Here is a 15,881-nt window from a genome sequence, read left to right as displayed (position 1 = left end):
TCTCAAGATTACTCTAAAAGCAACATCTGAACTCAGTTCCTTTGACTCTGTCAGGGAATTATTGGTGGGTGGATTTTTTCTGTTTCTATTTTGCCCTACTGTTCTAAAAAACCTAGATAGATTTAGTATTTTTAAAAATTTAATGTCTAGGTCATGGCATTCAGATGATCCAATGTTTCTTAGATGTTTTTATCTACAACCTGTTTTTCAGGTCAGTTTTTTTTTTTTTTAATGTAATGAAATGTCATAATTTCTTCTATTTTTTCAGGTTTTTGATTTTGTTTTAATATTTCTTATCTCAGAGTCAACTACTGGCATATATTTGGTCCATTTGATTATTTAAAAGGTTTATTGATATTGATCGGTTGTTTTATTTCTTATGCCAAGCTACTAATTCCCTTCCCAGTTCTTTCTTCACATCTTTCATTTCTTTTCTTTTTAAAATTTAATTTATTTTATTTTTAATTTATGAAATAAAACAAGCTTTTCCATAACATAGTATAATAAAAAAAGATGGTGGTACATGAAACTGCAAATCCATTATTGTGCAACTTGCCATTTCTTTCAAATATATAACAAAATTGTCATATACATTTCTTGTTTTTCTTTCTGTTCTTTCCCTCTTCCTCCTGCCTTAGATGGCCCCCATTAGACCCAAGAGATATAGATATATAAATATAGATTATCAATATAGATATATGTAAAATTATTCATTGCATATTATTATTTTTAATTTTTTTCTGGATGCAGAGAGTATCTTTATATGCCCTTTATAATTAATCTGAGTATTTATAATAGTCAAAATAATTTATTCACTAATATTTTCCACTCAGGTGATCTCATTTCACTTATTTTTTTTTTAACTTTTGCTTTATCTCTTCCAGGAATTACTGTACTGTAATCTTTATCTGAGGCAATGCTTGTAGATATTTTGGAATCATTCTTTTCTTCTGAGTTTCTGTCTTGAGCATGTCTGTCACCATAATAGTTGATAATAGCAGGGATCTTTTTTAAAATTGCTATTCTTCCAGTCTATTTTCTCACTTCAGACTTGATATTAGGACTGGGTTCTACCACATTTCTGGAGAAAAATTCAATGTTGGTCCTCTTGCTGCTTTCCTACGGTAATGTGGATGACGTTATTCTACAATCTCAGAGACAGACTAAGGATCTGTGAGCTTTCAACACACACAAAGTGGTCTGATAAAGGGAAAAATCTGATTGCTGACTTCCTGGTTTGAGCTCTGCAATTTCCTGACCTGGCTTTGGGTCTAAGCAAAAGTAGACTGCTGTTGAATTCAATCCGTATAAACCAACAAGAAAGTTATGAAATTTCTGCATTCTTTATACGTAGCTCAGGACCTCCCTATCTGGAATTAACACTCTCCTGTACAGGTCCCCTTTTCAGTGCATCCTGGATCTACCCCTGGAACAGGGTAGTGTGTGACAAAGCTGTCAGTTCATATCTTGTCCTCATTGTAGTACTCCAGCATGTTTCTGGTGGTACCTAGCATGGCTCTGGAACCTCCTCTTATTTTGGGCCCTGGAGTGGTCCACATGTGGTATGCTCCTGAGCAGTCCTAGAGTGTACAGTACCTCCTATCTTCCCATACCAAGTTGGGATGTACAAATGATTCACTGTAACTTTTTCAAGATTTCCTCATCAGGATTTGGTCCTGCATTTTATAAATCTGTTTAGAGAAGTTTGTAGAGCAGAGCTTACCATACAATATTTCTTACCATTCTTCCATATTGACTCTGCTTTTCTTCTTTCATTAAATTGAGAGCTCTTACCAACTCACCATGCTGCCTTACCTGCTCTGCTACTTATTACTGTGGTTCCCTTTCTCTTAATACTTCCAATTCTATTTCTTTATCCACATAATGGAGATAATCTCATGAGAAAATGTATAGAAAATACTTTTGAAATATAAAGCACTCCTGAAATCTAAGATATTATTAACTTTGTGTATCAAGGATAGCACATTAGTTCCAAAATGTACCCCAAGCAGAATCCCAGAAAAAGAGCACAATTCATTATGGGAATAAAGAAGAATTAGTGTACCCATCCACACATTCTATACAGAAGTCTCCACACCACCTAGTAGTGAGGAAAACAAAGGAGGACAAGAAGGAGGTATGCTGGTAGCTTTCACAGATAGGTCCCTCTAAATTTTATATTCCTCAAGAAATAAGTAACTGTACAAATAGTCTATTGTTATTCTAAATAGAAAATCTAATTTGAAGAAAATGTTTTTCATGACATAAAGTACACTATGTGATAACTACCCTTCTAAAGAATCCTGTGACCCCTGTGACCCTTTTTCATCTCTTTTTTTTTTCAGGGCAGTGACCATATGTCTCCGAATTATTGCAAACATCCTAGTGCTCCTTTCCCTTGCTGGGAGCATTTATCTCATCTACTTTGTGGTAGATCGATCACAGAAGCTGGAACGGACCAAAGAGGAACTGACCCTTTGGGAAAAGAATGAGGTTTTGCATATTAGCTCAGTTTGAACAAGAGTGCCTTTGAGAAGACTCCTTCCAATTTTCTCTTGAAAATATTGATTTGCAGTCAGTGCAACTGTGTTACTTTTCTTTCAAGTACTGTCAGAAATATCTCTTACCCTTATTCTCCCTACCCAAGAGTTGCTTATTATATCTGCTCTGTAAAATTTAGAATGCAAGGGATGTAAGCCAGCAACTGTGTACTTCAAGTCTTAATAACAGACTTTTATTCTCAAACACAGAGGCCTTTGGAAATGCTAGTTCAAGTTGATCCTCTGCTACTTCATGTATCCTTAGTACAAATATCATCTTAGCTCCAGCGATTGCCTGTTTACCTACAGAGATTTGAAAAGCAGAAGGATTTTCACTTTATAGATGTGTTTGATAGGAAATTAATAATCAAGTTCTTAAGGAGCTCTAAGTTTAGGTCCCTTCCAATTCTAGTACTTTAGAATCACAGTATAAAAATGGCAAAAAATTCTAGGAATGGTATAATAGTTACAATAAAGCTGAATGGCTTTTCAAATTGAGTTATGATATGAGGCCAATGATGAAAAGGATCTTAAGAGATAATCTGCTTAGTCAACCTGTTAAGACTACATTGAGACCATACTACTTGAATGAATATCCATATTTTTTTGCTGTGACATTAAAAATAAATTCCATAATTTCTCCTGGTAACAACCTCTTTGTCAGTAAAGTCACAACTCAAACTTAAATCTGTTTGGTATCTTTCTCTCGTCTTAGTGAAGATGGTCAACCACGAGTTATAATTGTCTGAAAAATCAACCAAATATGATTTTAATTATTATTGAACCACCTTTATCTTCTTTATTTTTCCATGTTTTTCCCCTTAGTCTTAGATTTTATTCAAGGTGAGAGAAATAGTGACAGAGTGAGTAGATTACAGAAAAGGACAATGAATTGATTATTGAATTCAACAAACATTTTTTAAGTATCTACTATTTTCAGAGCATAGTTCTCTATGGTTATGGAGATTCAAAGATTAAAATAAGACACAGTGACCTCATAGAACTTAGTCTACTAATCATGTAATATGTGTACATATGCCAAGTTCATCTAAGGGTTATAAGATTAGTTGCTATATGAGATCCTAGAGGAAATGATCTTAATGAATGAGAAAAGGGAGAGAAGAGCAGAGGAAGCTCATGCAGAAGTTTATATGCTTTAATTGGTCTGTAAGAAGAGATAAGAATCCAATAAATAAAGATGAACCAGATTTAACTGATTAGCATAGATATAGGGATGAAAATGAGCAAAGACATAGAAGTGGGAGACAGAAGCAAAAAGTACAAGGTACAAAGATAATACTAGAAAGGTAGATGATAGCAGGCTGGCCTTGCATCTAGTTTAAGAAATTTGAACTTTAATTCATGGACAATAGGGAGCCATCTCAGAGTTTGAGCGGAGAAGTAACATGTCCAAAATTATGCAGTAAGAAAACTTCTTGATAGCAATAGATTTGGAGAGGAGAGAAAGTTGAGGCAAAAATATTAGTTAATATATTATTGTAATAGTCCCTTTAGGTAGTAAAATGAATTTACAATGGTACTATTTACAAATAAAAGGGGGAAGGCAAATGGAAAAGTTATTTTAAAGGTAGAATCAATGAAAATGACTCTAGAGAGAAAGGAGAGAAGGAGAAATGAGGTGAAAGAGAGACAGAAAAAAATATAACACCAAGTCTTCAAACATGGAAAAGTTGAATGAATAAGTAAAAGATAATAATATAAACAGAAATATTTGAATGACAGTCATATAAAAAAAGGCATTAGATATGTTCTCTTTAGACCTGCACAGCAGAGTTTGGAGAAATGAATGGATGAAACTGTTGGGAGACTGATTCTAGCTCACTGAAAGGAAACATTTTCTAACAATTTAAATTGTCCAGAAGTTGTTTGACCTACCTCAGGAGAAAATGTTTTCTACCTAACTGGAAATAATCAAGAAAAGTTCGGATGATTTATTATTAGGAATATACTTAATAAATGTTATTAATATAAATGTTAAATAAAATTATTTTAGAGGAAAATTCTCATTTAATATAGGTAATCTTTGAGATTTTTTCAACTCTGAGATTTCAAAATTCTGTGCAAAATAAAACTGCATGCCAGTTATTGAAGAGATTGAAGGAAGCTCATTTGAGGTCAGGTTGAGTTTAAGGTGTCATTGCAATATCCATGTTGCATCCAGGTAGTCATCTGAAGAGGCAGGTCTATCTGTCATCAATATCAGCAACATAGTTATGGGGGCTCACCTGCGCAGGACTGAAGTTCTGCTCCAATACTCCCCATTCTGCCAAAATCAGATTAATATGTAATTGAGAAATTCTTTAACACAATAAATAAAAATATAAGACAACATAGATAATTTAATATGTAGTTTTCTAAATCAATATGCAGTTACAAGGATCCTAACAATAATTTAATGCTCCCTTTTCTATTTGAATTTGGTAACACAGAACTTCATGATCTTTGTAGTCTTTTCCAGTTCTAAATGCATAAATTTGAATTTTCTCCAAATACTTAGTCTGAGAAATATTGGGTGGTATAATCACATAAAATGAAGATCAATTCTCCCATCATCTAAGTACATGTTATTATCATTATTTTAACAGCTTTCAACATCAAGTAATCATTGTTATTTTAGAGTTACTGTTTTGTGAATCATATGGCATTCTGAATCACCCACATCACTTGTTTATTATGTATTATAATATACAAAATACTCTGTGTCCTTAGATGTCAAAAATTATAACTAATGTAGAAATTTCAGATGACTTCAAACCTCTAAGGGTAAACTTTCTTCCCTCTATAGGTCAGTGTGGTAGTTTCCCTGATTACTATGATAGCTCCTTCTGCCTTTGAACTTGTGGCTGCATTAGAGATGTACCACCCACGAACCACATTGAGATTCCAACTTGCAAGGTACAGTAATCACTTTCTATATGACCAATGTATGCAGTACCCCTTCTATAAGAACTAAAACACAGCAAGTTTCTAATCCCTTGAAGAAATTAATCAGAGCTTAACATTGAGAACCTGGCATAAGCATGTTTAGTAGCTAATGCATGTGAAATGAAGTTGTATTCTGTTCTGCTCTCTTCAACTCCAAAGTCCTCTAATAATAATAATACAAATAATGAAGAAGATATATTTACCTTCTATGGAGATGGCATCACCAAAAAATGGACTAGATTCTAGAAATTTTAGGATCAGAAGGAACCCTAGAGATTATTCTGCCAATGTAATCTGAAGTTCTCAGAAGTTACATGACTACCCTATGGTATACACATACACATACACACACACACACACACACACACACACACATACACACACACACACATATATATATATATATATATATACCATAGGATATATGAGTGACTACAAAGCTAGGACCAAATTCACTATTTTTTGACTATATCACCCTCTTCTTTTGATCCGAAAGACGAAAATGCCTTTCTTTATACTTACCTTACTAAGAGGCATTAAGAAGAATCTAATTTATTTCATTTGTCCTCAGAATAATATTAGGTCAATTGATACCATTTTCTTGTTTCACAGTAAAGAAAAAAGTTTAGTGATGTGTCTTAATACAGCTCTTCTAGATTGTAGCTCCTTGGGGTGAGGGGTTATGGTTGGGGTGAGTGGTGAAGAGTTATGCTTTCTTTATCTTTGTGATCTCTTCTCTTCTCTCCATGCTCCTAACACATATCTAGCATGTTGTAAGTGCAAAGGAAGGGAGTGTCGGTTTAAAGCACACACTGGTTTGGGCTATTATCTGAAACTCTATTCACAAATCTGATCATATACTTACCTCAAAAAAGGAACAATAGGTGGCATAACATATTGCAGAAGGAAATGGATTATAAACTGCTTTCTGTGGTTGGTTTAAGATACTTGATCTAGTCAAATCCCTGCATTTTGCAAAGAAAGAAACAACCACAGAGAACTGTAGTTGTTTGTTCAAGGTCACATAACTAGTGTAGCAAATCCAAGATTAGTTTTCCAGAAGCTGTCTCTCAACATTTCCCATCATACTAGATTGATCGTAATTACCTCTAATTTTTTCAATACACATCCATCAACTAAATTTGCAACAGTCTAATTCTGCAATGTAAATTTGTTATTTTCAGGGTTCTTGTGTTATACCTAGGAAACCTGTACAGCTTAATCATTGCACTTCTGGACAAGGTGAACAGCATGAGTATCACTGTGAGTATTAAAATATCTTCTAATAGCATCCTCAGATACACAGGGGAAAGACTACTACTGCTGCTGCTGCTGCTGCTACTAGATTTGCATATGGTGAAAAATATCTACCTACCACATAAGAGTCACCTAATCCAAAAAAGAAGGAAAGAGAGGAAGGAAAGAAGGGAAGAGGGGAGGGAGGGAGAGATCAAAAGAAGAAGGGAGGAAGAGAGAAGGAGGGCAAAAGGGAGAGAGGGAGGAAGAAAAGAAGGAAGAGAGAGAGAGGGAGGGAGGAAGGAAGGAAGGAAGGAAGGAAGGAAGGAAGGAAGGAAGGAAGGGAGGAAGGAAGGGAGGGAGGAAGGAAGGAAAGAAGGAAGGAAGGAAAGAAGAAAGGAAGGAAGGAAGGAAGGAAGGAAGGAAGAGGGAGAAAAGGAAGGGAGGGAAGATGGGACAAAGGAAAGGAGGGAGGGAGAAAGAAAGGAAGGAGGAAAGGAGAGAGGGAGGGAAGGAAGGAGGAGGGAAGGAAGGAAGGAAGAGAAGGAGGAAGGAAGAGAAGGAGGGAGGGAGAAAGGGAGGAAAGGAGGGAGGGAAGGAAGGAAGGAAGGAAGGAAGGAAGGAAGGAAGGAAGGAAGGAAGGAAGGAAGAAAAAGAAAACCACCTTCACAAAGAACACATCTCAAATATGAGTTGCTCTTTCATTGATACAACAAAGTGTGACTTTATGTCCATGTCCTTCAAGAGCACCACAGAATATATGGAAGTCAGAGCTGTGGTGAATATGGTGAACTGGGTTAGTTATCCTAGGTCTTAAACCTGGGATCTCTGGCAATTTTACACTAAATCTGAGAGCCAATGAGCAGTGGAGAAGTAGGGTGGTAATTTTTAAAAAGATTTTGAGACTATGAAATCACAAGTCTCACCCAATCAAACTTCTCTCTCCTCCTCCATATATATATATATATATATATATATAAATATATATATATATATATAGGTGTGTATGTGTTAGTCCAACAGGACCCACACACACACACACACACACACACACACACTATCTGTATTTATAATATACCATCTTTCTGTCTGTCTATCTATTTATCATCAGACCTATGATTTCATTGAAGTAAAGCACTCACTGAACCCCAGAACTTGAGAATTAGAAGAAATTCTAGCAATCATCTAGTCTAACCCATATACAAAATGAATCCCTACTACAACATCCTCTGACAAACAGTCAGCCATCCTTTGTCTGAAGATCTTCACTTACTCTCTAGGCATACCATTGTACTTTGAAAACATCAACTACTTAGCAAATATTTCCTGACATCAAGCCCAAATTTCCTACTTTGCAGCTTCCACTGACAGTACCTTGGTTCTACTTTCTAAGACCAAATGGAACAATTCTAGATTATATTTTATGTGGCAACCCTTCAAATACAAAAGAAAGCTATGATGGGCCTTCCCCTTTCCCAGTCTTCTCTTTTCCAAGCTAAACTAGTAAGTACTAGAACAAAAAATAAGCTCTCTAATAACTATTCTTGGCCAAAATTAATTAGATTTCTCATCCTATCAGCAAATGAGGTTATTTGTTGAAGGAAAGACATCCCTGGGAACAGAGTTTCATTGACACAGGTATGTACAAACTTTGTTTTCCTGCAGGAAGCTGAAGTTAAAAATAATGCAAGCAACTGGGTAGATTTCCCTCACTTTCTACCCACCAGAGCACTTCCTGAGGAAGAAAAATGGCCACCAACTATTCCTGATATCCAAGGGAAACAAAACAGCACATTTCAGAATTACCTGATACCTACTACCATTACTAATAAGTCAAATTCCTACAACTATAATGTGCAAAATCAACAGGATCAATGCTGGGAAACTTATGTTGGACAGGTAATCAGACTAATAAATAATATTTTTACTACATATGAGGGAAAAAGTTTGTGATGACTAACTCCTGAGAAGCAAGAGAGTGTAAATAGACATAGATGGCAAATAGAAATAGAAGTTACAGAAAGAAGTCATTGAATTTAAATAGTCAATAACACAAAACCTTTTACTTTACAGGAAATGCTAAAACTCTCCATTATTGATATGATTTTCACAGTGGCAAGCATTCTACTTATTGATTTTTTCCGTGGTCTTTTTGTTCGATATTTAAGTGACTGTTGGTGTTGGGACCTGGAAAGCAAATTTGTAAGTTCAGTGCTATATTGATTTAAGATGTCTTATTCAAGTTCTGAGGAAGCTAACTTTACCCTCTCCTAATGGTTATTTACTAAATTAGCCAGACTTAGAAGCTCTAAGATTAGGAGGAGTAAGATTATTACTTGGGAGAAGGGAAAAGACAAAAAGTTCATAAGACTAAGCTTTCTTTTACATACACACACACACACACACACACACACACACACACATCATACCATTTCCACAAACTCAGCCTTGAATCTCTAAGACTCCATTTCATTGTAAACATGAGTATAATTCTCTGGCTTGAACAAAAAGAATTGCAATATTTTATCCACTAATTACTCATCTTTACTTCTAGCCTGAATATGGAGAATTCAAAATAGCTGAAAATGTGCTCCATTTGGTCTACAACCAAGGAATGATTTGGTAGGTAATAAAGCTGGTTTTGTGTTCTACTCTGTCCATTTCATTTGGAGGCTTCAATTTATGAATATACTATTATCAAATCTATACATAATTACCTTGAGAATTCAAAAGTTTCATCATTCCCAATAATAATAATTATGTCATCCAGGGCCATCTCCAATCATCTTGATCTAGATCTTGCCACTGGACCTACATGGCTCTGAGGGAGAAGTGAGACAAGTCACCTTGCATAGCCCTCCCTCCCTTAAATCCAATCCATTTACATATCATGTTATCAATTCCCAGATGTCATGGTCCTCTTGCAGAATGAAGGACAAACAATAAATTTTCATTTCATAAGACCTTTCCTTGTCAGTTGTTAAGTCCCCCAACCCCTTGTAAGCCAATGACATCATATTTCCAGAAATGGTTAGGATGATCAAGAAAACAACATATTGGTTTATTCTATTTGTTTTTAATATCAGCTGCTACAATAAAAAGTAATCTCAAAAATATCTCAATAAAAACTGGCATGAAATATTTTTTTCCTGAAATCTACAGAAGAGGGAGGGTAAAAACAGGTCTGACTAAAGAAAATCATGGAGAAAGAGGCCAATGAGAGCTAGCTTTTGACCCCCCACTATATTTATGTATGAACCTCCATTTGGCTCATCAATAAAATAAAGAGATTGGACAAAGTGACTTCAAAAATCCCCCTGATTCCAATAATCCATGATCAATGAAGTGACCATGAGTTTTCACATTATTTTTTTGAGATGCCATTTCCATCTTTTGTGAGAGTCACAGCAAATTGTTCCTTGAAATGGTTACCAAGTATTACCCTCCCCTAATAGAAATCATAAAAGTTCAGTTCTCTTCTCTCTCCTTTTTTTTTCTCTCTTCCTTATCTTTTTTTATTCTCCCATTCTCTTCACTTCCTATAGCTCTTGCAAGAAACCAGAGGACACTATAGTAAAGTAGAAAGATCATAGATGGGGGAGTTGACATCAAGGCTCTGCTCCTTGCTTCTCTTCTAAGTAGTTTTGTGAGTTTGGATAGGTCACTTTTCTTTCCTGGACTGATCTGAATAGAGGTTGAGTCCCTAAGCTTCCTTTTAGCTTGTCTTATCATTTCTCTTTTTTCTTCCCTTTTTTATATCTCTTCCAATATCTTACTTCCATTCTTCAGCTCTTTCCTCTCTTTCCTTTCCAAGGTCTCAGCTGGCTCTAAAATAATGAGTCCTTTGAACTTTTTTCAATTCTCTCATTTGCTACTGATAAATGACCTCATGCTTTTGTTTGAAGTGAAAAGAAAAGGTTCATAACTTCACCTGAAAATAACACAAATTTACCCCTGCTACTGTTGCCCCTCTTTTATTATGGTACAGTGAAAAAAACACTGGATTTGAAATCAGAGAACCTAATTTTAACTCCCTAATCTACCATTTACTACATTATGATCTCTCCTTGACTTCAGTTTCCATGTTTGTAAAACTAGCAGTGGGGGAAAGAACATGTCCTTCCACCTCTAAATCTAAGATCTCCTTTTTATATCCATTTCTGCACCATTCAATCACTATTATATTACTTCTACCTTCTGACCTACCTGCCAGAATTGCTCCATTTCTAATAGCAGCTTGAGTTCATTTTATTCATTGGGTGGTGGCCAGGAAGTTACTTTCCCACAATGCATTCTCACTCCTTTGAGTAAAACTCCTTTAATCTTTAGAACTGCCCTGTGAATTAGGTAGGTATGCCAGTTGTAAATTCCACCTGACAATAGGGAACTCTCTAAAACAGAAAAGTTCAGTGGCTTTCTTAAGATTATATATTAATTGATGGACACAGGATCCAAATCTTCTCTTTCTTAATACAGTGGCCTTTTTACAGAACCTAGTTGTCTGGTCCTAACTATTAACTGACCCTTCCTCTCAATTCTATTCAGACCAATGAGAAAAGGAAAACAGGAAAATGAAATTTTATTATGGCCAGAGAAATGTAGATGATATATACTTTCTGTTTAGTATAGGGGAAAAAAAGAAAAAATAACCTTTGTTTCCTTTTGGGGGTATTTAAAAATCGGATTCCCTTCCATATATGGAGAAGGTTTCAGTTCTATGAACATTTTATAAATGGAGATGTTGTAGTTAATCATTCCTAAGGTATGTATCATCTCTAATATTCTATGAAAACATATATTTTAATAGTCCTGACTAGCCCATAAATCTATAATATTGTCATGCCAAATTTCTTTAGGGAAGTTCTGAATAATTATATCAAAATTTACTTTACTATTACCATTGGCTTTTTCTACACTTAAACCAGTTCCTTCTGAAAATAAGTAGATGGACAGAGAAGTTAATTGGCTGCCTGGGATAATGACTTCTTTCGCCATGCAGTCTTCCCTATTCTCCCAATTTGTCACCTTTGTTCCTTTTCTTATAAACTATTTAACAATTCAGTTTTCTCACCCTTAAATCTCTTGCTCTCATATCTTTTTATTATCCACACTTTTCCAGTCCTCAAGTTTGGGTCATCAGCTGCTTTTTTGAGTAGTGATCTATATCCTGGTTTCCTAAATGCAAGTCCTCCTCTAGCTTCAATCCTGTACCATCCTTGTTCTTCTTTCTATATTCAGTGATCTTCTTAGCTCTTATGGGTTTAATGATTATCTCTATGATAATTATTCCTAAATTTATATGTCTAGCCTTAATATTTTCCTCATCTCTAACAGCCTTATGGGTATTTCTACATAAAGGTTCCATCAATATCTCAAATTCAACATGTACAAAACTGAAATTCTTACTCTCCCACCCTAAACCTATTCCTCTTCCTTTGCCTATATCTTTCAAGGATATTACCATTCTCCAAAACATAAAAATTCATAACTCTGGAGTTATCCTTTACTCTTCTTTTTCATATTTAAATTGTCAGTTTTCATCTTGCCTATTCTTTCTCCCCGTCATCTTTCATATGCATCCCTTTTCCTCTACTCTCAGTTACCTTAACTTAGTTCCTCATTATTTCTTGCCTATAATATTAGCAGAGATTGCTCATTGTTCTTGATGCTTTTGGTTTCTCCCCTCTCTAATCGATTCTCCACATAGCTGTCAAGCTGTCAAAAAGTTTTGACTATGGCACCTTGCCAATCAAATACCTTCTTAATGATTTTATGTGCTTCTTAATGATTTTAGTATTAATTTCTCTGCCTGGTATTTAATGCCTTCCATGTTGGGGCCCCAAGTCTCTTTTCCAGCCCTATTTTGGATTATTTTCCTTACTGAGTTCTACATGACAGTAAAACAGGATTACAAATTGTTTCCTGAATAGAATATTTCATCTCATGCCTCCTCATATTTGTCAAAGGTCTTTCTAATATATTACCTCCCATCACTATCTCTCAAATTCTTGTTTTTCCTCATGGTTTAGTTAATCTTTGTAATGTTCTCTTCTCTAAAATATAATCTTTCTCTGGGAGCAGGTTTCTTGGAGAGCTTCTGGAGGCAGCCTTAGTTTCAGTTCAGTGTAATAATCACCTCAAATGCAGCCAGTTATTAAAGTCCAATCCTTTATTGTCTCTTCCAAAATAGCCCAGGTAGCTTTCCTTGGTTCCGAGAGCTTTTGTTGCTAGTCCTTTGGCTCTGCCAGCTTCAGCCTCCAGCTCCCTCTGAATTCAAAGCCTCCAGCCAGCACAAAAGTAGAAGTTGGAATGAATCCGGCTCCTCCTCCAAAAGTGGGATTATGGGTCCTCTCTGGGCTTGTGGGAGCTCCTGGACTGAATCCTGACTTGTGAATCTCCTGGACTTGTGAATCTCAAGCTGAATCCTGGATCTGAATCTCCCAAAAGTCTCTAGTGGGCTTGTGGGAGCTCCTCCTTATATATCCTCTCTTAAAGGTGTGAACTCTAATGTGTGAACCAATGTGTGTGAACTCCAAAGGTGTAAACCAAGTACATAAGCATTGTTTCTATCATTTCCAATGACTTAGCACATTGTTTCAAGTTCTGGCCCATAACAAACCTTGACCTCTTTCATATATGCTTCCCTGATTTCCCTAAATTGTTAGTGTCCTCTTCTCCTCAAATTATCTTACGTTTTCTTTTTTTTTTTTTTTTTTATGTTGTATCTCATTCATCTCATCATCAAGCAAAATATAAGCTTTTTGAGGACAGGTTTTGCTTTTATTTTGATTTTTATATCTTGAGTATCTAGAATAGTGCTTTGAACATGTTGAACAATTGTTACTTTTTTTGTTAAACTGAACAAACTGAATGGAGAGGAGTTCATTTTATATATAGTATAAAATAAAAGGTTTGTAACAGATAGTTAAGTGGTCAAAAAGAGATAAAAGTAGTCCGTTTGGACTAGAATAGATTGCATAAAGTGAGTAGTGGAATCAAAGAAGACTGGATAGGCAGAGTGGAGCCAAGCTGAATTGACTATCAACATCATGAATTTTTCATTTAAATATATATATATATATGTATATATATATATATATATATATATATATATATATATATGTATAAACAATGGGTAAGCAATTATATGGTGATGTTGACTTTTCTCTTTTTTATAGGATGGGTGCTTTTTTCTCACCCTGTCTTCCAGCATTCAATGTTCTCAAGTTAATTGGTCTGATGTATTTACGAAGTTGGGCTGTGCTGACCTGTAATGTGCCCCATCAGCAAGTTTTTAGAGCTTCTAGGTCAGTAAAATAATTTCTTTTTGGTTGTTGGGGTTTTTTTAATTTTGTGTTTAATCAATCACTCCAGTACAAAGTTTTTTATTTTTTTTATTTTTTAATTTTTGGCTATCTGGATTTCTTTCAATGTAGTATAGTATTTTTTTCAATTATACATAAAGATAGTTTTCAACCTTCATTTTTAATTTTTTTTATTTTATAGCTTTTTATTTTCAAAATATATGCGTAGATAGTTTTCAGCATTCAGCCCTACAAAGCCTTGTATTCCAAATTTTTTTTCTTCCTCCCTTCCCCTCCTCCCTCCCCAAGACATCAAGTAATCCAATATGTTAAAGATCAGCATCCATTTTTAAATAAGATTTTAAATTCCAAAATTTTTCCTTCCCTCCCTTATCTCCACCCTTTCCCAAAATAGCAAGCAATTTGATACAGGTTATAATATATAGTTGTTTTAAATATATATTTTCACATTAATCATATTATAAAAGAAGAATCAGAACAAAAGGGAAAAAACAAAAGAAAGAAAAAAACAACAAAAAAAATGAAATTACTAAGCTTTGATCTACATTTAGACTCCATAGCTTTCTCTAGATTTGGATAGTATTTTCAATCATAAGTCTTTTGGAATTATCTTGGATCATTGTATTGCTGAGAGAGCTAAGTCTATCATAATTGATCATTGCCCAATGTTGTTGTTAACTGTGTACAATGTTCTGGTTCTATTCACTTCACTCAGAATCAGTAGATATGAGCTCATCATTTCATATAGAAATATAGTATTGCATTATTTCAATTCTACAAATTCAGCATACTATGTACTCTATTCCATTACTCCTATTTCACTAAACCCCTTCTAGCCACCAGTTCCCACTATGTGTTGTTTCCCCTGATTAGGATGTAACATTGTTTATAGTCATGATTCTAAATTGAATTGAAGCCAAGTGCAAACACATATTCATTTCTGTTTTGAACGGTTTTCTGGTTAAGAAAGATCAACATTGTGCACCTTTTTAGCAGTTCATTGGGTATTTGTATGCATTGTAATTTTCTGCCAAATAAAGCCTACAATATTTTGTTTTCTCATAGATCCAATAATTTCTACTTGGCAATGTTGCTCTTTATGCTGTTTCTGTGCATGTTGCCAACAATCTTTGCCATTGCCCGATATAAGCCATCTTTAAACTGTGGTCCCTTCAGGTGAGTGATCTCTTCATTAAAGATCCATTTTTATGTGAAAATTGAAACCAGTTTAAAGAAACTGGACTGCCTGCCAGGTGGTCCTCATAGAATGTTAATGATCTAATTCCTTTCAATTCACATAATCTAAAAGTAATAAAGGAGGGGAAGCAAGGAAAATACTTAGAAACTAAAACTCAGTTTTCATTTTGATTGTGCTTTATGATGAATCAACCAATTTTAATATGATATATTTGAAATAAGACTAAAGAATATTGTTGATGCATACATCCCATTTGAAATTCACAATCATCCTATAAAGTTTTACTACAGAGTGAAGAAATTAAATGTTTTGTCGGTGGTTACACAACTAGTAAGTGTCAGCAATGGGATTTGAACTGAAATTTTCCAGATTCGAAGACCAGTACTCTATCCACTTATGCAAAGTTAATGATATTTTGTGAGTTGAAATAATTAGTTGATTTCCTTATGACTTAAAAATCTGCTGTTGAAGAGATTATGGTACAATATGGGACAAGGGTATGTGTGTGTGGGACTAGTCTGTATTGATTTGTTTTTTATTTCCTAATTATATGCATAATTCATATTTTAATTCATATCTTCAATAACAATTGCATAGCCATCAATTAAAAAGTAGATACTCAGGTTAGTATTTATT

General features: G+C 34.7%; 1 protein-coding gene across 1 annotated transcript in view; it reads left to right on the top strand.

The window, feature by feature from the left end:
- Positions 1–15,881, top strand: part of TMC3 (transmembrane channel like 3) — a 60,905-nt gene that overhangs the window by 32,797 nt on the left and 12,227 nt on the right. The window contains exons 10-17 of the mRNA XM_031949527.1: positions 2,346–2,493; positions 5,347–5,456; positions 6,671–6,749; positions 8,388–8,621; positions 8,796–8,924; positions 9,277–9,344; positions 13,901–14,029; positions 15,113–15,223. Of these exons, the coding sequence (XP_031805387.1) occupies positions 2,346–2,493; positions 5,347–5,456; positions 6,671–6,749; positions 8,388–8,621; positions 8,796–8,924; positions 9,277–9,344; positions 13,901–14,029; positions 15,113–15,223 (1,008 nt within the window). The remainder of the gene's footprint in view (positions 1–2,345; positions 2,494–5,346; positions 5,457–6,670; positions 6,750–8,387; positions 8,622–8,795; positions 8,925–9,276; positions 9,345–13,900; positions 14,030–15,112; positions 15,224–15,881) is intronic.

The sequence above is a fragment of the Sarcophilus harrisii genome, chromosome 2, assembly GCF_902635505.1.
Source record: "Sarcophilus harrisii chromosome 2, mSarHar1.11, whole genome shotgun sequence".
Lineage (NCBI taxonomy): Eukaryota > Metazoa > Chordata > Mammalia > Dasyuromorphia > Dasyuridae > Sarcophilus > Sarcophilus harrisii.
This window is presented reverse-complemented; position numbering and strand designations above follow the sequence as displayed.